Source organism: Canis lupus, chromosome 11 (assembly GCF_003254725.2).
Source record: "Canis lupus dingo isolate Sandy chromosome 11, ASM325472v2, whole genome shotgun sequence".
NCBI lineage: Eukaryota > Metazoa > Chordata > Mammalia > Carnivora > Canidae > Canis > Canis lupus.
This window is the reverse complement of record NC_064253.1, coordinates 36,725,738-36,752,043: the sequence shown is the minus strand read 5'-3', so window position 1 is coordinate 36,752,043 and position 26,306 is coordinate 36,725,738. Positions and strand designations below refer to the sequence as shown.

At 35.1% G+C, this 26,306-nt stretch overlaps 1 protein-coding gene across 11 annotated transcripts in view; it reads right to left on the bottom strand.

Moving 5' to 3' along the window:
• Positions 1-26,306, bottom strand: part of CNTLN (centlein) — a 317,280-nt gene that overhangs the window by 160,413 nt on the left and 130,561 nt on the right. For 8 of the 11 annotated variants that reach the window (XM_049116145.1, XM_049116148.1, XM_049116152.1 and 5 more), the window contains 3 exons: positions 21,844-22,002; positions 13,374-13,424; positions 11,569-11,763 (listed from right to left, as the gene is read on the bottom strand). In XM_049116145.1, the coding sequence (XP_048972102.1) occupies positions 11,569-11,763; positions 13,374-13,424; positions 21,844-22,002 (405 nt within the window). The remainder of the gene's footprint in view (positions 1-11,568; positions 11,764-13,373; positions 13,425-21,843; positions 22,003-26,306) is intronic. The other 3 variants (XM_049116147.1, XM_049116149.1, XM_049116150.1) reach the window with 1 other exon arrangement.

Genomic DNA, 26,306 nt, shown 5'->3' with positions numbered 1-26,306 from the left:
AATGCTCATTTGCAAAAAAGAGTAGCTTATTCATACAATAGACTGTTCCACAGAAGAGAAAAAAAGTATAAGTACACTCAACGGTAGTGAATTATCTTTGAGTTATCTTACAAAAATAAAGTTCAAAGATAAAACCTAGTTGTGGAGAATAGCATATAATATATATATATATAATAATATATAAAGAGGATGATTTGTTTTTAAAGAGAGAGAATGAACATGTGCAAGCGAGAAGAGGGGAAGGGAGAGCATGAGAATTTTAAGCAGACTCCACCACAGAGCCTGACACCCAATTCTATCTCAGGACCCTGAAATCATGACCTGAGCCGAAATTAAAAGTCAGATGTTTAACTGACTGAGCCACATAGGCGCCCTAGATATTTTTAAGGTTTAAATAAAAGAACAATGAAATGATATATTAGTTAAGAAAATAGTTTTAGTAGGCAGGAATTAATTTTAAAATTAAAATTAATATCTAAGAGATTATCTTTGGAGAAAATAAGTAAAATGGTATAAAAGAGGAGCACATAGTAGCATCAAGAGTATTGGTTGATAGCTTCTGGTGGGTACACTGCCATTACATTTATTTTTTTGTGGATTTCAAGTATTTAGTGAAACAATTTTTTAAAAGAAAGTAAGAACATAAGGGTAAACAATTCTCTGCCACTCAGGAAAAGAAAGAATAGACTATCAATGAAGGGAAATAAAAATAAACAAGCCTGTGGTTAAAATTTGCCACTCTAATTTTTGGTCTGCAGTTAGCCACATCAAGTGACTCTCATTCACAGGTAAATATAGTAAACTTAAGGTTTAGGTTTCTCTCTTGTCCTCCATTGCAAATTACTCCTCCAAGGCAAGAAACAGTACTTCTGCATGAAAAAGATAAACAAGCATTCTGAGATAAGAATAGGCAGTCATTCAGAATTCAGCTAGTTAAGAGCAGGGTGCTAAGAAATCAAAGGTCACAGGTTTCAATCCCATATGAACCAATTAGCTTTGCCCTTTTCTATGGCAAAGACTGTCAGCTCACCAATAATTCTGATTATAAGTGAGATCAGGAGGAAGAAAAGATAAATCACTACCAATACAGGAGAAAAATTTCAAATTTACTAACATGACGTGAGTGTTTATTCTATATAGCTCTATTAAGACCTAAGTAATAATAACCTAATTATTACTCTAAATGCCCACCAGCATTACCTCATGTAATCTTCATAAAACTTCTATAAGGTAGGTACTATTATAATACTTATTTTACAAATAATAAAATTGAGGCTTAGAGAAATTAAGTAATCTGTCCAAGGTAAAGCAGATAAGGGATCCAGAATTTATGTTATTTATTACTCTAAATGTAACCCCCAAAAATCATGTACAAAAAAGTACCACTACAAAAGTATTTTAAAAAGATAAACTAGGGATAAGAAAAGTGGAAGAATAAAATATCCCTATCACTTCCCCTCAACTATATAATCCACTTACCCACTTAGTTTCTTATTAATCAAAGGGTGATATCTGGACCGGCTACCACAGCATCATCTGGGAATGTGAAATAGATGTAGAATCTCAGGTTCCAGTCTAGAATATATTTTAACAATCCCTTAGACCAAGTTATTTTGATATATATTAAACTCTGAGAAGCACTTACCTAGACTATTCTTAGTATCTGGGACATACCACACACTTTCTCACGTTGAGGCCTATGATAATTCACTTCCACCAAGGTAGAAACTCCTAAATAATTTTCAAACTGACATACAGTCCACTTTCTCTTTGACAACACTCTTCCCTCTCCCTACACATGTTTCCTGTAAAGCTTCTTTCCACAAAGTTCACAGTTTGCTCATACTTCAATTATAGCACATTTTATAATAATTATTTTCTTGTCTACATAGCCATCTATGAGATTCATAAAAGTAGGCTGTCTTGTATTCTTTCACACTAAACCTATTACCTAGAATACAGTACTGGATTTTAATAAAAATTGATTATATCACTGAATAATACATAAATGAATAACGGATAGAAGAATGGATGAATGAAAAGATGAGTCTAGGGGTGCCTGGGTGGCTCAGCTGGTTAAGCATCTGACTCCTGATTTTGGCTCGGGTCATGATCTCAGGGTTGGTAGATCAAGCCCCATGTGGGACTCTGTGCTCATTCAGCCCTAAGTCTGCTTAAGATTCTCTCTCTCTCTCTTCCTCTGCCCCCAACACCCCTGCCCCACTCATACACTCTCTCTCTAAAATAAATAAAATCTCAAAAAAAAAAAAAAAAAAAGCAAAAACAAAAAGAAGAGTCTAGTTGGACTAAATCCTAAAGAAGGGTTCTAGTAATGACATGACAAAGAATATGTTACTAACTGGTAGAAATTCAAAGTTACCCATTTCTCTCCATTAATTCCCTGATTCAGGGCTTTCACTTCTCTCTGTATAATGTCAGGTTCTCCTTCCTGTTATGAGAATGCTAGAATATATTTCTCGCCTCAGAATATGGCAAATCTATTTGTCCACTTAGTAAGGCCTGGAAATCTTGGATTCATTTTTAATTCCTCCTTTCTTCCCAAACTTCATATCTAAGCCATCTTCAAATCTTGTGTGCTCTACTTCTGAATTATTTTCAAAATCAAAGTATGTCTCACAACCTATCTAAGCACCCACTAAGTTTCATCTTTACCCTTACAATTTCCTCTTGAATTTGTTCCTCAGTTCCCATTCTTGTCTACCCATAGTCTCCTTTCTGTATTGCAGCTAGGGTGAGCCTTTATTTTATTTTATTTTATTTTATTTTATTTTATTTTATTTTATTTATTATTTAGATTTTATTTATTTATTTATGAGAAACACAGAGAGAGAGGCAGAGACATAGGCAAAGGGAGAAGCAGTTTCCTTGTGGGGAGCCCAATGTAGGACTCGATCCCAGGACCCTGGGATCACTACCTGAGCCAAAGGCAGATGTTCAACTACTGAACCACCCGGGCATCCCAGGGTGAGCCTTTTAAAAGTGATGTTAGGGCAGCCCCAGTGGCTCAGCAGTTTAGAACCACCTTCAGCCTAGGGCATGATCCTGGGGTCGCGCATCGGGCTCCCTGTCTGGAGCCTGCTTCTCCTTCTGCCCTTGTCTCTGCCTCTCTCTCTCTCTGTGCCTCTCATGAATAAATAAATAAAATCTTTAAAAATAAATAAATAAATACGAAGTTAGGTTTTATTTATCAGTCTTCTAACAAACCCTCCAATAGCTTCCATGTTACATTTCTATTTGAAACACATCAGTGAATTTCCATCTCACTCAATGTAAAATCTATATCCTTATGGTGGCCTTATGGTGGCCCTGGGAGGCAGGAGCTCACATCTGCCTTTCTGAGGTCACTTCTTACTCTTTTCCCCACAGCTCTCTCTGATCTACCCACACTGGAGGAGTGCTTAGTATAGATGGCAAAAGATCCTTGAAGGAAACACAGAATTGCAGAAAAGAAGGAAGAGCACTCAGGTGAATAAACATTCTACACGAATACGGATTCTTTAGTGACAATAATGATGTCTTATAGGGTAAAAATGTTTGTAGGATCAAAATGTAAGACAAAGACAGCAAATGTAGGTGAAAAGATAAAGAAGAATATATTAAGTTCCTTGCATTGCATGAAAAGTGATTAAAAGTTAAAACTCACTCTAAAATGTCAAAAGACTAGAGAGTTCCACTTACAATAATGGCTGAGTTGATCCTATCAGACTATGCCTCCTGCCTAAAACCATTTAAACTCTGAGCAAAATATAAAAACAACTATCTGAAGATAACAGAGAATATCAGACACAGGGAGAATCTGGACAAGAATTAATACTTGGGAAATAGAACAACACTGAGTGACCTTCCTATTTTTGTGAATTTTTACCTGAGGGTAGCTCACAGCAGATACTATTGGGAAGGCTAACATTCCAAAAGAAATGTACAGAGGACAGAGTTCAGGCCTCCCACTGCAGGGAGAAAGGGGAAATTCTAGAAAAGAGAACCAAAAGAATAAGTGATACCTCAACTATTTATGCACCAGGCAAGACCTTGCTATAATCCAGATAAGGTTAAAGAAACTAAAAACAATTTAACTGTACCCACCTGAAGGGAAACAGAGCTGAGAGTTTTAAGTTTAAACTAGTTAACTTCTGACTAAAAACAAAACAAAAAACTTCAACACTTATATAAATAGTATAACAGAAATCAGTGTATCTGTAACACATCTCTCACAATATATACTACACAATCCCAAATTATTAGACACAGAGAAAATATTAATATGCAACCCATATTTAAAAGCAGAGGAAAACCACTAGTCAACATACCCAAGAAATCCCAAAATATGGAATTAAAATGTGATTATTTTAAAGGATCTATTTTAACTATTAGAACAAGGACCTAAAAAAAAGTATGTCTGTAAGATATGGATAATTAGGAAAACCCCACAGGTATGTACATACTATAATAATGAAACAAATGAAACTTCCAGTACTGAAACATACAATATTTAAAGAATAATTCACAGAAAAGACTTAAAAGGCAAATTGGGGATAACACAAGTGTCAGTTACTTGAACTTAAATTAATAGAAATTAGCTAGTCTGAAGATACATAGATATTAAAAGACTTTAAAAAATGAGAGACTTGCTGATCTAGGGGATAACACTGAAAAATCCAACAAAAGTGGAACAGAAATCTCAAATGGAGAATAGAGAGGAGTCAGAAAAATAACTGAGGAAATCATATCAACACTTTCCCCTAATTTAGTGCAATAAATAAACAAATACACACTCACTTTTTTTTCCCAGAAAATTGCAAGAAGGCTCACTACAATGAAAACTTGGAAACATCATAGTTAAAACTAAAGTTAAAATATTTTTTAAAAGAAGCTAGACAAAACTGGTATATCACATTTAAGTAAATAATGAAACAAATTGCCTCTGACTTATCATCAGAAGCAGCTGAATCTAGAAGACAGAAAACTGGAATTTATTAATTGCTCCCAAAATATATTTAAACATTTAACCCAAAAGAAAGAAAAGAGAGACAGAACAAAACCAGGATAAATTTTTTAAAAATGGTAAATCAAACCCAACCATGTTAATAATTTTATTAACTCTAACTGGGTTAACACCGTAATGAAAAGGAAGAAACTGTCAGAATGAACAAAAAATACAAGACCCAACTATGTATACTTTAACATAAAGACTACAGGTGGAAATTAAAAGGATGGAAAAAGATATACCATATAATGTAACTATTAGAGAGTTGGACAGGCTATATTAACATAAAATTGGGTTTCAAGTCAATAGAATATTATTATAATTAAAAGTAACATTTTATAATGACAAAAGGTTCAATTAATCAGAAAGACATGACAGTCAGAAATATGTATGCACTCAGTGCTCATCCCATCAAGTGCCCTCCTCAGTGACCGTCACCCAGTTACTCCAATTTCCCACCCACTGTGAGCACTGGATGTTATACGAAATGTTGGCAAATCAAACTTCAATAAAAACAAAACAAAACAAAAAGGAATGAAATAAAACAGAACCAAACAAAAAACTTAAAAAAAAAGAAGAAATATGTATGCACCAAATAAAACATCTTTAAAGTATGAGAAGCAAAAATTGAGAAAATTAAAAGGAGAAATAGAAAAATCAACAATCATATTGGGAGATTCTAACACCTTTCTCCTAGCAACTAACAGAAAAACTGATTAAAATACCAAATACAAAAATCATTAAAGACAGAAGATCAGAACACTATCAACCACATGACATAATTAATATTGATATTTAAGGAACACTCCATCCAAAAGCTACGGAATATAAATTATTTGCAAGTACATATAAACCATATGCTAGATTTCAAATACAGTAATCAGAGAGTGAGTACTATCTCTGACCACAATAGAGATATACTAGAAGTGAATAGCAATAATAACATATATAAATTGTCCCAGACTTACAATGGTTCCGCATGATTTTTCAACTTTAAGATAATACCAAAAAAGTTTGCACTCAGTAGAAACTGTACTTTGAATTTTGATCTCTTCCCAGGCTAGCAATAGTGCAGTATGATCTTCTCTCGTCATGTGAATCATCAACAGTGAGCCTCAGCTCCCAGACAGACAAGAGTGAAAAACCAGTATGCTTAAAACAATTCCACATCCATATAACAATTCTGGGTTCTTTTTTTACTTTCAATACAGTACTCAACATATGTGAGATACTCAACATTTTATTATAAAATAGGCTTTGGGTTAAATGATTTTGCCCAACTGTAGGCTAATGTAAGCATTCTGAGCATGTTTAACATAGGCTAGGCTAAGCGATGATGTTTGGTATGCTAGCTGTATTTACGGTATTTTTAACTTACAACATCTTCAACTTAGGATTGGTTTATAGGGATGTAAATGCATTGTAACTGAGGAAGATCTATACAAGGACAAATACCCAAATATTTCAAAAGGAGGCAATACACATCTAAATAACCAAATGGGTAAGAAGAAAATCACAGATTAAATTAGAAACATTTCTAAACAAATGCTTATTTGTAAAATTGCTGAGATGATGCTAAAATTTCTATAAAATGCAGCAGAGCAAATATATACAGAACATTCTTGAAAAAGAATAAAGTGACTAACCCTATCATTTCAAGAGTTACTAGAAAGTGACATATGTGAGTGGGTATTCTGGACTCTTACTCTGTTCTACTGATTATTTTGTCAGTCATTATGCCAATAGAACATTATCTTGATTTTTTTTTTTTAGCTTGATATGTCTGAAAATCAGGTAGTGTAAGTCCTCCAATTTTTTTCTTTATGAAACTTAATTTTGCTCTTTTAGGCCCCTGGCCTCTGACCAATCCCAGTAAAATCTCAGAACTGGGTTGTATTTCTCAAAAAAAAAAGAAAGAAAAGAAAGAAAAGAAAGAAAAGAAGAAAGGAAAGAAAGGAAAGAAAGGAAAGAAAGGAAAGAAAGAAAGAAAGAAAGAAAGAAAGAAAGAAAGAAAGAAAGAGAAAGAAAGAAAGAAGAAAGAAAGAAAGAAAGAAAGAAAGAAAGAAAGAAAGAAAGAAAGAAAAGGAAGGAAGGAAGGAAGGAAGGAAGGAAGGAAGGAAGGAAGGAAGGAAGGAAGGAAGGGAAAGGAAAGGAAAGGAAAGGAAAGGAAAGGAAAGGAAATGAAAGGAAAAGGAAAAGGAAAATGAAAAGGAAAGGAAAAGGAAAGGAAAAGGAAAAGGAAAAGGAAAAGGAAAAGGAAAAGGAAAAGTAAAAGTAAATAATTTTGATTGGAATTCTGATTGGAATAATATGAATGATCAATTTGGAAATACTTGACATATTAACAATATTTTACCTTCTGATTATGAATTTGGCATAGCTGTCCAATTATGTAGATCTCTAATTACATCCTAGTATATTTTGGGGTTTTTTAAATTTTTTTTTAAGATGTTATTTATTTATTCATGAGAGAGAGAGGCAGAGACACAGGCAGAGGGAGAAGCAGGCTCCATGCAGGGAGCCCGACGCGGGACTTGATCCTGGGTCCCCAGGATCACGCCCTAGGCCAAAGGTGACACTAAATCGCTGAGCCACCCGGACTGCCCTAAAATTTCAATTTCTAATTACCTATTTCTAATTTTTAAATATATAATTGTTATAAATTGATGCTGTTTTTTGCAACACTGCTAAATTTACTTACTATTTCTAGGAGCTTTACCGTAGATTCAGTATGGTTTCTATACGGATGCTCATACTGTCTGTGAATAAAAAGAGTTTCACTTCCTTATTTGTAATTGGTATGATTTTGTTTCTGCTTTATTGTACTAGTTAGAATCTCCAGTACAATGTTGACTAGAACTGACTTGTTCCTTATCTTAGAAAGAATGCATTTAGTGTTTATTATTAATCAAGAAATAATATGTCCTGCTCAAACTCTACCAGTGAAAAAGAACATTTTGCAATTTGTATTAGGACACCAGCATCACCCTGATATTAAAATCAGACAAAAAACATTCAAGAAAGGAAAACCACAGCCCAATATCCCTCATAGATACAAAAGTCCAAAGCAAAATATTAGCAAATTGAATTCAGCAATATATAAAAATAATAAAATATTACAATGATGCTAGATTTATTTCAGGAATGCAAAATTAAATAACTGGAAATTAATCAATGTAATTCTCCTGTTAACAGAATAAATGAGAAAAGCCTTACTATCACCTTAAAAGGTGCTTTGTATATATTCAATACCTCTTCAAAAAAAGCTTTTATCAAACTATGAATAGATGGGAGCTTCTTTACCATAATAAAGGATATTTACCAAAAAAACCCATAGCAAACAGTGTTTAAAGGAGAAACACTGTAAGTTTCAAAAATAAGCAAAACTAATCAATGGTGACCGAAGTCAAAATAATGGTTACCTTTATGAAGTAGTTAGCAATTAGGAACATCAGAGAGGTTTATTGGAAACTAGTAATATTCTGTATCTTGATCTGAGTGGTATTTACAGGGATGTGCTCACTTTTGAAATCTCACTGAGCTATACATTTATGGTTTATAAACTTCATCATTTGTATATTTCAGTAAGACTGTTCATGAAAAATTTCAAGTGTTTTTCATGAAACTTTATAAATTAACCTTAAAGTTATATTTAATTTAAAGTTATATTTAAGTGCTAAATACCAACTTAGCCAAGGCCCTTTAAAGAACAGTAAGAAAGTGGGCAGCCCGGGTGGCTCAGTGGTTTGGTGCTGCCTTCAGCGGGCATGATCCTGGATACCCAGGATCAAGTCCCATGTCGGGCTCCCTTCGTGGAGCTTGCCTCTCCCTCTGCCTGTGTCTGCCTCTCTCTCTCTCTCTGTCTCTCTCATGAATAAATAAATAAAATCTTAAAAAAAAAAGAACAGTAAGAAAGTAAGAGTAGATCTACCAAATAGACTTATTAGAAACTATACTGATTAATATAACATCATATAGGAACACAGAAGACACAGAGCCTAGAAAGAAACTCCTAAATATACTGAAGTAGGATATATGAGAGAGGTAGCCCAGTACTACAAGTAGAACTGTACTTGTTCCAGCACTACAACACTACAACAGGTTGAGCTGGAAAAACCTGATTACTACTGGGGAGAAATAAATAAAAATGGATCCTTACCTTATACTATACATAAAACACCATTCCAAATGAATTGTGAATATAAATGATACAAGCAAAGCTTTAAAACTTTTGTAAGAAAACAGAAGTGCAAATCTTTCTGTCTTCATGGTAGGAAAGGACTTCTTAGATGAGACACCAAAGCACTAACTGTAAAAGATTAATTTGTCTAAATTAAAATTAACAACTTCTGCTCAGGGGGGATCCCTGGGTGGCTCAGCGGTTCAGCGCCTGCCTTTGGCCCAGGGCATGATCCTGGAGTCCCGGGATCAAGTCCCGCGTCAGGCTCCCTGCATGGAGCCTGCTTCTCCCTCTGCCTGTGTCTCTGCCTCTCTCTCTCTCTCTCTCTCTCTCATTTATCACGAATAAACAAGTAATATCTTAAAAAAAAAGAACTTCTGTTCATCAAATGATACGATAAAGAAAATGAAAAGATAAGGTACACACTGAGATACAGTATTTAACTTACTAGAGATCAGTATCAAGAACATATAAAGAACTTTGATGAATGAATAGTAAAAGAATCTAGTAGAAGAATGGATGAAAGATGTAAATAAATGTATTGCAGAAGAAGGCATACACTTGGCTAGCAATCATTTAAAGATATACTTTATCAAAGTGACATGCATGTGAAGATCAAAATAAAAAATTATACCTGAATTAGTTAATTGCCAGCAAACTAAGAAGTCTGACAATACCAAGTGTTAAGGAGGATGGGAATCAACCAAATCTCCTATACATTGCTGGTGGGAGTAAAAGTGATGAAAACCACTTTGAAAAGTAAGTATTTTGCGAAAGTAACATTTTCACATTCTAAACCCAGGATTTCCATTCCTAATTACATGTTCCACCTAAAAGTATGCATATGTGTACCAAGAATCGTGCATGAAAATATCAGTTGCAGCATTATTCATAATAGCAAAAATTGGAAATAATCCAAATACTCACTTACAAGTGAATGTACAAGAAGTCGTGATTTAATCATATAAAATGGGATATTGTAAATCAATAAAAATAAACAGCTATACCAAACAACATAAATGAATCTTAATAACATAATGATGAGTCAAAATTGCCAAACCACAAGTAACAACACACCGTGGTATTTTTATAAATTACAAAACCAAACAACATACTATTTCCTCATAATTTATAGGTGGTAAAACTTTTTTAAAAATAATCAAAATGATACACAATTTAGTTATCAACTAAACAAGTTAGTTACCTCTGGTGAGAAAATAAGGGAGGAGTGTACAAGTAGATGTAAGTCATTAGTAATGCTCTATTCTTGGATCAGCTGATGGGACCAAGGCAATTTATTATAATAAATAAATCAGTCAAAATGAATAAAATAGGCCTATGTATGTCACATGATACTGTGTCATGATACAAATTATATGACTCTGTGCACCTGATATCCAAAAAATTTAAATACTACAATACAAATTTAAAAACTCTTGCCTTAAGGTTGAATTGTTAACAAGGCAAAATATGCTGGGTTCAAGAATTACTGTTCAAAGATTACTTTTAAACGATCATTGGTAAACATTTAATTACTTGTTTGTGTTAATTCCATTTCTGAACTAAATTAATAAATTCTAAGATTTAAAGAAATGCCAAGTGCCTTAACACTTAAACTTACAGGAATAAGATTGTTTTCTTTATATATTTAGAGCCGAAAGTTACCTTGAAGATTATCTAAAAAATACCACTGAACATTTTCTATATGCCAAGCTCCATATTTAATATGCATGATTTCATTAATGCCTACAAAACTGCATGACATAGATAACAATAATATCAACATTTTATTTGTGAGCAAACTTTGGCTAAAAGCATTAGGGAATTTGCTCACGTTTACAAAGCTCAGGCAGGGCTCTGATTTGGTCCAAGGTTTATTCTACTCCTGAACCTACATATCTATCTTTACATTTGTACTACTTCAGAAATTGCACCAGGAAGTAGGAAGAAAGGTCAAGTTACCCATCTAAAATCATACATTAAGATAGTGGCAGAATTAAGACTAAACGATATTAAGTACCATATCGGGCATTATGGCAACTACTTTATGAGACTTATTATATATTCTTTCCATTTCATTATCTCATTCAGTTTAAGTCTGAAAATGGCATGATCTATTAATTTGCTTTTCATTATCGTATTTCAGTCAAATGTTTCATCATAATAACTATGCCAGTTATACTCTGTATTTCTATGTGCATTTCTATATGAATCCATATTATATATAATATTCATGTCTACAAAGAGTATAAAAATAGCACAATACAAAACAATCTGCCAAGGCTTATATTCTAATATACTAATTTTTAAATTTCTTTAGTCCATTATAGGAGACAATTTAATATGATAATGCTTGTGGTAAGTATTAGAAAATGTCTCTCACCTGTTCAGAGTGTTCTGAATCACTTTCTTGAGGTAGAAGATAGGGAGCTCCATGTGATTCCTGAAGCTTTTCTTTTAATTTAACATTTTCTAGCTCTTTTTGAAAGAGTTGATCCTGAAGACTAACAACATTTTGCCGGAGCATAGCTTCACTTGATTTTGTGGTTTCAAAACAAATATGTAACTCATTGTAAAGCTGTTTCAAAAAAATATCCAAATTTATTAACAATAAGTCATATCTGTATAAATATACATACACATATATACATATCTATAAGGACTATATATGACATACTACTTGCCCTAAGGTGATTTTAATACTCTAGAGGGGAAACAAGAAATACACAGATGAAAAACTAGTATAATCAAATATTGATATAAAACTACAATTGAGACTAACAAGACACTATGTATTACTGGCCAGTGTAATATAGGAAAAGTGTGCTTAAATTTCTAAGGAGGATGAAAACACTTTAAGCTAGTTATATTCAACTTAGAGGGCTGTATGCAAAATAAAGTGTCTCAACTGAGCTATGAGACTATTAGAGGAACTTAACTGAAAACAAAAAGTGATTCCAAAGGTGGCAGAAATGTGAAAACATGTACAGTTACAGGAAGGGACAGAAAGGGAGCATAAGATCTATCAACCCAAGTGAACCCAGTATATACATTTGAAAGAAAAACCAAGAGTCTTTCATTGAGAGTTCATTACATTTGATGGATAAATTCCCACTTAGTATAAATTAGCATCTACTGCTGCAGCAGGGGAGGTGAGGTGGAAGGAATAGCAAGAGACAGGCAGGCAGTAACACTGTAGATAGAGTGTAGACTCCTGAATGCCAGATGAAGAAAGGTGGACTTGTTCCTGGAGGCAACAGGGAATCACTGAGGAGCTTCAACAGATTATGACAAAACAGAGACGATGTTCTGAAGGCATGATAGGTAACTTTCAATTTTTTAACTCAAGGAAACACGAGTTTAAAAATTTTAAACTGGAGTTTATTAAAACTGTGAGATAACATCTGGTATGTGTATAAGTGGTCTCGTGCAGAGTCACATATGGTTAACAATGGCATTCCTCCAATACTCATGAACTTACTTGGTGATGAAATTCCTACCTTATGATTGTGATATGAGGCATAATTCAATTTGTGGTAACTAATTTACATAAAGAATGTGTATTTGCTGATGACACTGGGAAAATGACCCAAGGGTTAAGATTTTTGGTCTTTTGTTTTGTTTTTAAATAAGGCTAATAGTGAGATAGTGAGATCTCTCAACAAAAGGAAAATCTCTCAGGATTTTTGCTCAAATTGGGGAGTCTGTAAAGTTCCCAAGCTCAAGATTATATAGCTAATTCACTAGTTTTTTAGGTTTGCTAAAAAACTAATGGAAGATTGGAAGAAACTAATCTAATGGAAGATTGGGAGAAACTTCCATTAGCTGGCCTTATCTCATGGGAAGAAACTTAACTACACAAAAGATGGCAGAGTATTTTTGTGTATGTATGCTATACTTTAATTTTTTTAAGTATAAAATTTAATAAGGCTTATAAAACCTTTCTTAATGCTTTTTCTCAGACATACCTTGTCATAAATACAAGATTATTCAAGCCGTTCCTGACACAATATGCTCAATATACTTTTTATGTTTTATAAGGGATTGTACCACTATATTATTATAGATATTTCAAATAATCCATTTCATGTTACAGCCAAACTCTAAGCAATTTTTATAAAGGAAAGGTTGCCTTTATGATTTATATAGAATTTCTGGACATGAATTTGTACTTTCCCTCCCAATTACCTTTATACCAGGGAGTGTCCAATGTCCTTTCCACAGTTGGTACACATCAATCTAGGAGGGAAGAGAGAGTAGGAACCTGACCGCTTTGAGGAACAATGAAGGGATCAGAGTGGGCCTTATAGTGACCTACCTGTGCTGTGTTGAGCTTTCATGATTGAGTTCAAGTAGAAAAGAAAAAAAAAAAATGAAGACAAGAGCTAAGCTGTCTAGAGAGATCTGAAGCTAGGATATCCTGAATGAGGTCTGCCTAACAGCATACACAGTCACTTAGTGAAAAGATTAATTTAACTACTTTTTCTCTTATATGTATGTTTTATTAATACTAGCTGGCTTTTAACCAGCATAAATTAATCTTTCTGGAAGAAAATAATACAAAACAAATAAATATTTAAGTATTTAAAATATTAAAGAATTTTCAAATATTTAATTATACCTCAATTTAAAAACACACAAAAAAAGAATTTATAGACTTCAATTATTTGAGAATCTCATGAACATTGATTGTTATTAAAGAAAAACTCATAGTTTCCCTTTCACTGCCCAAAAAGTACAGGAAGAATGATAGTGTGTGGTCAGGATTGAGGAACAATTTATTGATGATTTGTGCCAAGGGTGTGGTATATTTTCTTTGGGTGTCATGTCTTAGGATCTTCCTTCACAGTTTTATAAGGCTCTGGGCCTATTTATTCACGGAAGGAGGCTCTGTCTTAATGTCTCTTCTCTTTTCTCCTCTCACATCTCCCTTCTTTCTTGCTTCTGTAAAAACAGAAGACTAACTGTTCTCTTCTTGTCTTCTCCACTTTCTTCTCTCTACCATGCAATTTACACAGGTATACTCCTATTCACGTGTTCTGGTTTGATCTGATATGACTGGTGGGCAACTCTGGATACTGAGATAGATTCTTTCTCTAAAAATATCCATCCTTCCAAGCAGCAAGTGGAAAAGAATCGAAAAAGCCTGGAGCAGATGATCTAGATCAGTTCTGTTCCAAGAACTGGGACAAATTCTATTTCTTAGTTCTTATTCCAAATACACATTTCTTACCTGCCTATTTTCTTTGATGGCTGATTGGACTTCACTTATTCAGAGCAATAAGACTACTCAGATGTGGACTTAGAGTATAGGAAGCAAAGACAGCCAACCCTCCAGCCATTTTTAATACTAGGCCCCAGGCCATCAGTAAAATTGGCCACAAAAGAGGGCTCAGGGAGGCAAAGTCCATTTTTATTTCTAAAGTGTTTCTGGGTAACAATGCCTCAGGGTTAACAGGTTTATTTCTCTAGGGGATCCTGCAAGAAGGCAAAGGTTTAGGATGTTCCAGTCCCCTGTTTAAATGTCATTTTATTCTCATCCCATTAAGAACAGTAGAGTGAGTAAAAAAAGTCCTCCAGCAAACTAGGTCATGTAACAAATTAATTCATCTGCATTGGTTTAGGTATCAGAGTTAGTAACTTTTTATTAGCAACAACAATTGCTTACAGTAGTTTTCAGAGAAGCTCTTTCCTCTATCATTTCTTTTCTCTAATAGTTCAAAAAGCCAAAATGGATCAGAATTTTTTCCAAGATTCTGGCCAATGAAAACATTTAAACATACATTCCATATATACAAGTATTAATCATTATAATCCATAATCCAGGATGCTTACTATTCTTGAGGCTGTTTTCTGCTGAGGAAATTTAAGTTTAAAAAGTTAAGAGGATCTCCAGGGGATAGAATGCAAGCTAACTCCAGAAATAGGATCCCAAACTCCAAGTCCTTTAATTTTCAGGGACATATATTGAAGTATTGTTCCTCCCTTATTTTTATTAGTGTTAAGGAACAAGATATTTTATTAACCTTAACAATTTTGGAAGTGTATATGCCCTGTGACCCAGTGACTAATTTGCTTAAAAAATAAAATTTTCCTTATTTAGTAAGCATACTATTTGCTACTCTGATTGAGACAATAAAATATACCATTTTGAGAATTCTGTTTGTAGCAGAAAGATGAGAAAAAAAACTGATTTAACATGCAGTTTAAATGAAAAGAACATATAACCTAACTCCTTATTTTCTCAAATTGATACTGCTTATGTCATACAATTATTATTAAACAGAACAGAAAGTGATAAAACATATATTTAGTTACTTCAAACATGTTAGATGGTCTAGAAATGATAAATGCTGATACAATCCCCATCTATAGATAAATCATACAGGTATATAAATGACGTGTAAAGTAGAAAAACAATTAAAACTTACATAAATGGCTCAGAGGAAGAAAGCACACTAGCTTACTTTTATTTCTCCTATGGGTATGTCTCTTCCAGAGGAGCCCTCCACATTATCAGGTTTTGTGTATGAGACTAATGATTTGTTATGGGAACCTCTGGGAAAATACGTCTCAACTTCTTCCCTGTGCTCAAAGGTTTTCAGTTTTCTCTCTTCACCTTTGTCCTCTACACATTCCCCTCAACCTACCATGGAGGGAAACTGATTTTACCTTTTCTGATAATGAAATGAATACTATGAAATAAATCAATAAATGGAAGAAAAGAGGAGAAATGGGAGGTAAAGCAAAATAACAACAACAAAAAAAGTAAGGGAGGAGAACTGAGAGAAAAGAGGAAAAAGAAACTCCATTAGAAACAGTAAGTTAAGAAGACTTAACTTTTAGAAAAGTAAGTTTGGTAAGAACGGGAGATAAACTATTAATGTAATTTTTTTTATTCAACTATTACAGCTAAGCCCCAATTATTATTTGTAAGTAATAAAATTAATGTGAAAATATATTTGTAAATCTTACTTTTAAGTAAACAATTTCATCTTGTTGCATGGATTATAGATTACTTAAATTTATTGGAAAAAATCTAGAAAAATACATGAGGAAGAATAAAGATAAATATTAAGTAAAACACTTCAAGATTAGAATGAATAATTTGATGTAAGTGAACACTGGAGGTCTAAACAATAGCATATTGTTTATTTTTTATAAATAAAGCAGTATGATTATTCACAAATTTCAATATCCTAATCTCTACCACTAATATATAGGTTCTAGGGGAAAAACATTCCTAGCAAAAAAATCTGCAGAAAGTCAAAAAATTAAAAATTGCAATGTCATAGCAAAATAAAAGAAACCAAATTTTTATAACAAAGAGAGAGTGGCTGAAGAATGATGGAGGCCCTTTCCCAGAAGATGCTAACATGCGAGGATCCCTTTTCCCCAAAAAGAATGCGATGATACTTTTTTTTAAAGTGAGCTTTACACCCAGCATGGGGCTGGAATTCATGACCCTGAAAAATCCAGGGTCATATGCTATACCCACTGAGTCAGCCAGGTGTCCAACAATGGGATCTTTTAAGTAACATTTAACTTAGATATCAAGATACACTTCCCAATATTAAAGTTATTGAATGTTGAAAGAAGTTTGATGAGAATCATGCATATTTATAGAATCTATTTACAACTTCCTTTAAGGATTATACGTTATTAGATTGTATAACACAACTAGCTTCATAACAGCTGAAGACTGGATTCTGAACCCCAGATTAGGTAGATTTTAATTCTATCAACTTCAGACAATACTCTAAGCCTCAGCTACATGATCTACAAAATAATAAGGAATAAAAATAATATACAACATAGTGTTGTGTGAAACTTAAATAGTGAGACAAAAGCCTTTTCCAGGTACTTATACACAATAAGCTCAATAAATATTAACCATTATTATATGGTTGCTGGACATGACTTACATTTATTTGTACCTCAATCTACATAACACATTTCTAAAATAATGTGTGTAAATGGAAACACAGATTCTCTCTGGTTTTATAGTAAAATTTTATATTCTTTATTTGTAATTATGCTCCAATTGGATCACTTTTATACTTGTATTCTTAGTTTCTCCATATTTTTATGCTTTTCAGAACCATTTTCTCACCTAAATAATTAAAAATTAAATGTACTAGAATGATATTTAAATTAAGATAGAAGAATATGCCTGCAAAGTTTAAAAATACTCTCACATTTAAATAAATATCTATGATTTCTTAAGTTGTATTATCCAAAGTCGGATATCATTGTACACAACTCCTCAAGGTTCAATAATTTAACATTTACCAATCATTTCTCATTTGGCAGGCAAGTCCCCTTCAAACTTCATAATCCCCCCCCCAAAAAAAAAAAAAAAAACAAACTTCATAATCCCCTGTGCATTCTCAACATTTAATAACTTAAATAAGACTATCTTTATGAATGAACTAAGAGTAAATTATATACCATTAATATGTTGTTGCTGGCTTTTTCATAAAAGGAATTGTTTCCTGGCCCTGTGTGTGTGTCTATGTCTGCATATTCAATATTCTCTAACGAATACTAATAGTCTGAACTGACAACAAAGAGAGATGTTTATTGCAGCTTTATTTACAATAGTAATTTTTTTTAAATAATGGTAAAACATTTAAACAACATACATGATCAACACTAGGAGTATGGTTAAATAAATTATATTATTTCCAAAACAGGTATATATCAATATTGTTTTTAATATAAGGTGAAGTAAAAGATATTATTGTATCCACAGATATGTTAGTGTATTTTAAAAAACTGAAAGGAAATATTCAAAATGTTAATAGTATTTGCCTCTGGGAGATAGAATTATTAAAAAAGTTTTCTGTGTTTTTATGAATAAATATTTATGCATAGACTACCAAGGAAAAATTAATTATAATGTTTAATAACCAAGGCAAAACTTAAACAAAATATAAATAATCAAGGACTTCTGAATTGAGTGTAGTCGAGTATACAAATAAAATCTTATGAATGAATGAGTATAAGGACCTAAAATAACTTTCCAATTAAAATACTACAGTGAGAATTTAAATTTCATAACGAGCATCAAGTTAAAAATCTGTTAAGTTTCCTACACCACACCCCTAAGAGGCAACTTTTGAAAAACAACTGAAAAGAAAAAGGAATTCTAAGCGGAAAGGAGGACAAGAAATAGACTAAACACAAAGGAAAGTAAGCCAAGTCTTTGAAGCAGCAGATGTCAGTTTGCTCTTTTTTTTCCCTGCCTCTATACTATTCATAAGCACAACATATTCCCATCACATCTCTCATTATCTAGAATGATTCTTAGATGGTCATAATCCTGGGGAAACGTGTATGTAAGTTTTCAAAAAGTATCCCAGGTCAAGGCTGAAGTTATGACAAGTTCTTCAAATTGGAGTGATAATCTCTACCTCTCCAAATTTAGTAAAGATTTTGACTAGGAAATTTATGGCTTGAGGTAGAGTTCATATAAGAAGAGTTTTAAGAAAATAATTTGTTTTACTTATGTCTTCTTATCTTCTCGGAATAAATATCACTGATACTACTTAAGGAGAGTCTCTTATCCCTAACCTCAGGCCCCAGTTATATACTTCTACAATTGTAACATATTATTTTTACTCCTACTCGATTATCAGTGATCAACCAGGTTTTAACCTGTAAGAGGTAAATAATAAAGACAATAAAAAGGTTACCTATGCATATGACAGGAGGAAGAGCTTTCAGGCAGGGGAAGCAAGTGCAAAGACCTTGGGGTTGAAGAATACTTGGATGTTCAAGGGAAAAAGATAATTATGTGTGGCTGCAGTGGAGAGATTAAGGAGAAGAGAAGGCAAAGATGGTATTAGAAGGGCGATGCAGAGCCAGATCATGTATGGTCTCCGAGGCTGTAGTAAGAACTTAGGCTTTTACTTTCATGAGACAGGAAATCACTGGAAGGAGCTGAAGAAAGAGGATTTAATTTGACTAAGTTCTAGCAAGAACATCCAGGCATCTGTGTTGAGAATGGACTCAAAGGGGATAATGTCAGGAGCAAAGAAACAAAGTGGGGAAAGGCTGCAGTAATCCATGTAAAACATGATAGTGATTTGGACAGAATGGTGACAGCAAGGATGGTGAAGTAGAAGAATTTCAAACATACATTGAAGGCAGAGCATATAATAGCTTAGTTTTGAAGATGTGGTCTGAAATGCCTATTAGGCATCCAAGTTAAGAAATGTTAAGTAGACAATTACGTATACTGTTTCCTAAAGTTCAGGGAAGAGATCCAGAGTGGACAACCAAATTTGGGGGCTACCAGCATATGGACAGTTTTCATTTTAAAAGCTGAGGTGAGTAGATAAAATCACCTAGGGTGTGAATTTAAACACAGAAAAAAAAAAAGATTTGGACCTGAAACATTTTAACATTGAGGCAACATGGAGACTAGGAAAAGACTAGAAAGGAACAGAAAAGGAACAGCTAAAATGGAAGGAAGAAAGTGACACAACTACAGGTGCACTGCAAGCCAGGAGGGAAAGAAAACCATGTTGCTAATAAGTGAAATAAGATCAAGATTTATATATGATCATTACATTGGGCAATATGAGGGTCACAAATAATTCTGAGAAGAGAAATTTTAGCAGAGGGAAAGGGGCAAACACTTGACTGGAGTTGGTTCAATAGAGAACAGGAGAGATGAACTGTGAGCCAATTTAGATCTTTCAAAGAATACTGCTGGAAAAGGAAAGAAACAGAAGGAAGGGAAGAAGAGGAATATAGTGAGGTCAAGATGCATGTTTTTGTTGCATTTTGTTCTTTCCCCCAGATCAGAGACACACTAGCTTATTTGTATGTGTTTAGAAATGGTCCAGAAGGGAAAAAATGATGCTATAGGAGAGATGGGGATCATTTTCTGTGGGCAAGTTTATTTTTTTATTATTTTTTTAAAGATTTTATTTATTCATGAGAATATACAGAGAGGAGAGAGAGAGGCAGAGACACAGGCAGAAGGAGAAGCAGGCTCCATGCAGGGAGACTGATGTGGGACTAGATCCCAGGTCTCCAGGATCATGCCCTGGGCTGAAGGCAGCGCTAAACCACTGAGCCATTTGGGCCATGTGGACAAGTTTATAACAAAAAGTTGGAGACATTAATAGTCACCAGATTAGACTGTAACTTCACACTATATGCATTCATGCTGGAGGATAAAGAGGAGCAGGAAGAGAGCCAGAGCTCTAGGTCATGGAAATATATCCAAGGCATATTACTTGAAAAAAAAAAGTTAAAGAACAGTAAGTAAAGCATAAGTTAATAAATATTAAAATTATAATATGCCTAGATTTGTGGTATGTGTGTATGTACACACACACACACACACACACACACACACAGAATATCTAATGCATGAAAATCTGGATGAATACCCCTGGGAAGGGGATGAAATGAGTTGGGGCAAGTGGAAGGGTATTTGACTCTGTTAGACTAGCACTATCAGGACTTCTACAGTATTATTTCAATATCTTTACCTGATGCCATTCATGTCCTGAGGGAAACTTGAGAGAATACAGAGTGAAAACCACTGTTCCAAAGCATTATTTAAAACTATGTGCTTAGAAATGTGTGAGTGGGTCAGTGGGTTGAGCATCCCACTCTTGATTTCAGCTCACATCATAATCGCATGGTCCTGGGATCAAACCCCAGGTGGAGCTCTGCACCCAGTGGAGTCCCCTTGTCTCCCACTGCCTCTCCCCCCACCTCCCTGCTTGCTCGCTCTATCAAATAAATCTTTATTTATTATTATTAATTGATTACTACTAATGTAAAAATGTTAATTATGGATATAGGTGTTTCATGGTCTTTTTTAAGGAGAAAAGTTAAATAGAAAAAACAACTTAGACTGCACTATTTAACCACTCTAAGCCTTGGATGCCTCAACTATTACAAGGGAATAAAATCAATCTTGTAAGATTGACCTATACAGAAAGTAAATTATTTCTATAAATAGCTTGGTACACTACACAAAACATAAAGAATTCGATAAAGGTGTTTTCTTTTAACTACTAGCCATAATTATTGTTGCTGGGTCAGTCAGCATACCTAAATAGCAGGGTAAGCTTTCTTGAGAGGTTCTTAAAACAACTATAAAGTAAAATGACTACTTAAAAGAAACTCACAAAATAGAGAAAAATTCTTGGAAAATATTGATCCTAAAGACCTCATCAGCATATCCATTTGTGTTTGGGCAGATTTGCCAATAAAATAATGCAAAAATTCTATAATGAAAGACTGTTTTAGTTCACAAACTAGAATCATAATTGATGACTAATTTCTCATAATAGAAGGTTGAGTAATTCCATCCCCCAAGTCCTTTCTGGTTTGGGGGCTATGGCCAGGCTATGTTTTATAGTAGATATCAAAATTCCAATTTATAAAAACAATATCCTATGGAGTAAATTTGCATCTTTATTTTCAATATTTCAGCTTTAATGGCCATAAAAAAGTCACAAAATTTCAACAGTTACCAGATTGAATTATATTTCATTTTTAATTTTGAAGAACCATGTATAAAAGGAAACAATAAAGAAATGCCGAAATTGGGAAAAAATTGAATTCTATATATTTTTATAAGTTCATACATATAAATTTACATTTTTATGACAGAATAAAAGCATACTTTTTGATATGATATACTTTCAGCTGTGTGAACATCTTCCTGATTCCTCAGTACTTTCTGTGTATCCATATTCAGAACCTGAAGCTGCTGGATCAGCTCCGCTTGCTGTGCCGTATGCACACTGTTCTGCTTGTACAGATTCTGCAGCTCTTGCAGCTCCTTTCTGTGAAAAGCAAGCAATAAATAGAGAGAGGCAGGAGTAAAGATCATCTCAGTGAAATAATTGTATTCATCTAAGGCTATAGATCGTCTTCCAGTTTTTTCATCTATTGCTTTTTACTGCAGGCAAACATATTAATGAAAGAAATAACATATAAAGTATTTAATATTTATGACATAGACCTAGAAAGTATTGATAGAACAACTATGACTTTCAAAGCCGAATACTTATCAATTTTTTTTATAGCTTGATAGTAATAAAAACCTTGGATATACAGACATAGTACCACCTTCTTATTGAAAGTAAGTTACGCTTCAGTTTCAAGAATTGATAAGTTAGTACTGATGCCAACAATAGTTATCAGTTTTGAATACTGGGTAAGTTGACCTTTCATTGTATTATACAGAACTTTAAATGTATTAAAAAGGACTCCACAAAGGCAAATTAAGTTTGAAACCAAAGTTCCTTAAAGCACCATTAGTTTGCAACCTCAGGGGTTTAGGTTGGGATTCCTATGACTCTTCTAATCCAGACTGAAGAAAAGATGAGGGGGGAAAAAAGTCAGAAGGAAGGAGAGCAACACAAAGTGAAAACCCGTCCCTCTAACCCATCCAAGGTACAATTGGTACAGAGGGGACAAAGAACTGGTTGTCATAGTGATGATGGCACTAAGGGCCCAGGAAAATCATACTTCTAGAATAAAGGTTTCCACAGTTCTGTGGTAGTGAATCCTGGGTGATACAGATCATATAAAACTGGAACATATTTTGTTTGTTCAACTTGAAGAGAAAACTGTTTATAGAGATACATATTTTTGTGTATCTCTTCATAACATAAAATACACTTCATAACATATACTCTGGAGACTGTATTTTTTAATGGAACTTTTTTTTTTATTCATGATAGTCACACAAAGAGAGAGAGAGAAAGAGGCAGAGACACAGGCAGAGGGAGAAACAGGCTCCATGCACCAGGAGCCCGACGTGGGACTTGATCCCAGGTCTCCAGGATCGCGCACTGGGCCAAAGGCAGGCGCTAAACCGCTGCACCACCCGGGATGTCTGCAAATAGTTGTTGAAGGTAGATGAAGATTAATAGGGGTTAAATGCTCTGCTTTTTAGAGGTTTAGAGTATCGTTTTCCAAATACAACAGCAACCCCTGTACCCATACAAATACCTGAGCATATACCCATCTGTCTCAATCCTTTTGGACCACTATAACAAAATATTGTACACTGGGTAGTCCACAAAAACAGAAATTTGTTTCTCAAAGTTCTGGAGACTGGAAGTTAAAGATCAGAGTGCCAAGTAAGGGCCTTCTTCTTGGTAGTAGGCTTCCTGTTGTATTTTTACATGGTAGACAGACATTAGGGAGCTATAGGAAGTCTCTCTTTATAAGAATACTAATCCCACTCATGAGTGCTCTATCCTCATGGCATCCTTCCTAATGCCATTACATTCCGTATTAGGATTTCAACATATTAATTTTGGGTGGATTCAAATATTCAGACTATAGCATCATCTTTCTGTAACTACTCAAAAAAAGCCAAAACTTGCAGTAAGTAACAGCCCAAAAATGGAAGCAGTGAAAGAAGAGAATCAATAATGGCACAATGTCTGCAGGATATGTAATACTCACAAGAGAAGAGGAGAAGAGACTCATAGTAATACTGCTTACAGAGTACTCCATTTTTCAAAAATAACATTGTTAAAAATTATCAAAGAAAATAGGCAATAGATATATGATAAAATTCTATCAAAAGATATAGTCAAAAGATATGTTAGCCAGGAGACCTGAGTAAATGTTGAATTTAGAATGGGGACATGATGAGGATTAAAAACCACCATTTTTGGGGTGCGGGGCAAGATGGTGGAGGAGTAGGGTCCCCAAGTCCCTGTCCCCACCAACTTACCTAGATAAATTTCAAATCATCCTGAAAACCTACAAATTCAACCTGAGATTTAAAGATTTATTCATGTATTCATGAGAGACACAGAGAGAGAGAGAGAGAGAGAGAGGCAGAGACACAGGCAAAGGGAGAAGCAGGCTCCATGCAGGGAGCCAGATGTGGTACTCAATCCCAGGTCTCCAGGACCAGGCTCTGGGCTGAAGGCGGTACTAAACCACTGAGACACCCGGGCTGCCTTGACCTGAGTTTTAATGAGAGAACAGCTGGAACACTACAGAGAGAAGAGTTTGCGCTTCTAACAAGGCAGGAAGGTGGAAAAAATAAAATAAAAAGAATCAAGTAGGGGAGGGGACCCCCGAGGAGCCGGGCTAAGGCCAGGCGGCTAGAGCCTACAGGACGGGAGAAGCAGGAACTTTAAAAATTCGCACCGGATTCTTTCCGGAGGGAAAGGTGCTTAGCAGGGAAATTGAGCAGAACCGCAGGAGGGACAGTGGAGCCTCCAGCCTCCCGGGGTCACTAACAGAGGACGTGCGCCCAGGGGAGAGTGCACTACAGACCGCGTTGGAGCTCAGTAAAGGGCTGGAGTGCGAAACGGGGGTGGGGTAGGGAGCTCAGGCAGGGGTTCGGATGGAGGGGGCTGCGCCCTGCTGCCTTCAGAAACCGCAGCCCAGGGAACACGATTCCAGCAGCGCAGGCCCCGGATCCCAAGGCGCCAAGGGACACAGCCCAGGATCTTGGGCTCCCCCGGGGACGGGCGGAGGAGGGGAGGGCCCAGGACAGCGAGACCTCTCCCGACACCAGGCGCTTCCAAGCTGTGCAAGTCAGTGCCCTCGCCCTGGGAGCATCCAGGCCGAGAAGACTGGGATATTGTGGTGGTTACTGCGGGAGCTGACTCCAGGGCTGGAGAGCTGGCTGCCGCCAGTGTTGCTGTTCCTCCTTCTCTCTCCTTATCCCTGGGAGGGGCAGGGCTGCCAGGGAACAGAGGCCTCACGGGGTAAACAGCTCCCACTGAGCCCGGCACCCAGCGAGAGGGGGAGGGGGGCAGCTCCCCCAGGTACACACACCTGAGAATCAGCACAGCAGGTCCCTCCCCCAGAAGACCAGCTGGAAGGACAGGGGAAGAGAAAGTGTTTAACCAGCAACACTGGAAAGCTCCAGAGAAAGTTGAGGAATTTATAGTATATAGAACTAGAGGGTACCCCTCCTTTTTTATTTTTTTCCTTCCTTTTTCCAGGACAACTCATTTTTAAATCACACTATAAATTTCCAATATTTTTTTCTCTTTTACCACGTTAACTACAATATTTTACCACCTCTTCATTTTTAAGATTCTTCCTTTTTGACTTTCATATTTCTCCAATTACAGGTCCTAGATATATTTTCCACTTCTAGATTCCCTTCAACATACTCAACTTAATTTTAGGAGATATACAAGATATGTTTTTTGTTTTGTGTTGTGTTTTTTGTTTTCTCTGCCTCATTTTGTTCTACAATGGCAGAAGTTAATACCTTCTAAAACATGACCAGCATGCACCCAGAACCAAGTGGTATACCGTGCTGGTTCATTCTGTGAGATTCCTCATTCCCATTCTGCTGACCTCTTTTCTCTCATTTAAGTTTTGGTGGTCAATGTTGGGGACCTCTACAAGTATTTCTGGTTTATATAAATTTGGGACTGAGCATCTTCTAATCTACTTAATATACTCAGAAACAAGAGGATCATCCTCTACAACCCCTCAGGTACTCTACATTGTCCCTCCACTACAACTTCTTCACCACCACCATCTCCCAGTCCCTCAGTTATTTTCTTCTCCTTTTTCTTTGTTTTTTTTTTTTTTCTCTTCTTCTTTAGGATTCCTGGCCTTTATTTTTTACTACTTTGTTTTAAAATCTGTTTTCACCTTAGTGGTCCTTCTGTTTTATTTAGTTCTGATCTTTGTTTTCAATTTCTGGTCTCTGACCTCGGCAGAATCATTTAGGGGGAAATTTACTTAGGTCGTGGTTGATATTCTTGACACAGCCCACTTATACAGCCACTCTACACTGAAAAAAATGACTAGAAAGAACTCACCACAAAAGAAAGAATCAGTAACAGTACTCTGTGCCACAGACTTACAGAATTTGAATTACAATTCGATGTCAGAAAGCCAATTCAGAAGCACAATTATAAAGCTACTGATGGCTCTGGAAAAAGCATAAAGGATTCAAGAGACTTCATGACTGTAGAATTTAGATCTAATGAGGATGAAATTAAAAATCAATTGAATGAGATGCACCCCAAACTGGAGGTCCTAATGACAAGGGTTATTAATGAATGAGGTAGAAGAAAAAGTGAGTGACATAGAAGACAAGTTGATGGCAAGGAAGAAAGCTGAGGAAAAAAGAGAAAAAGA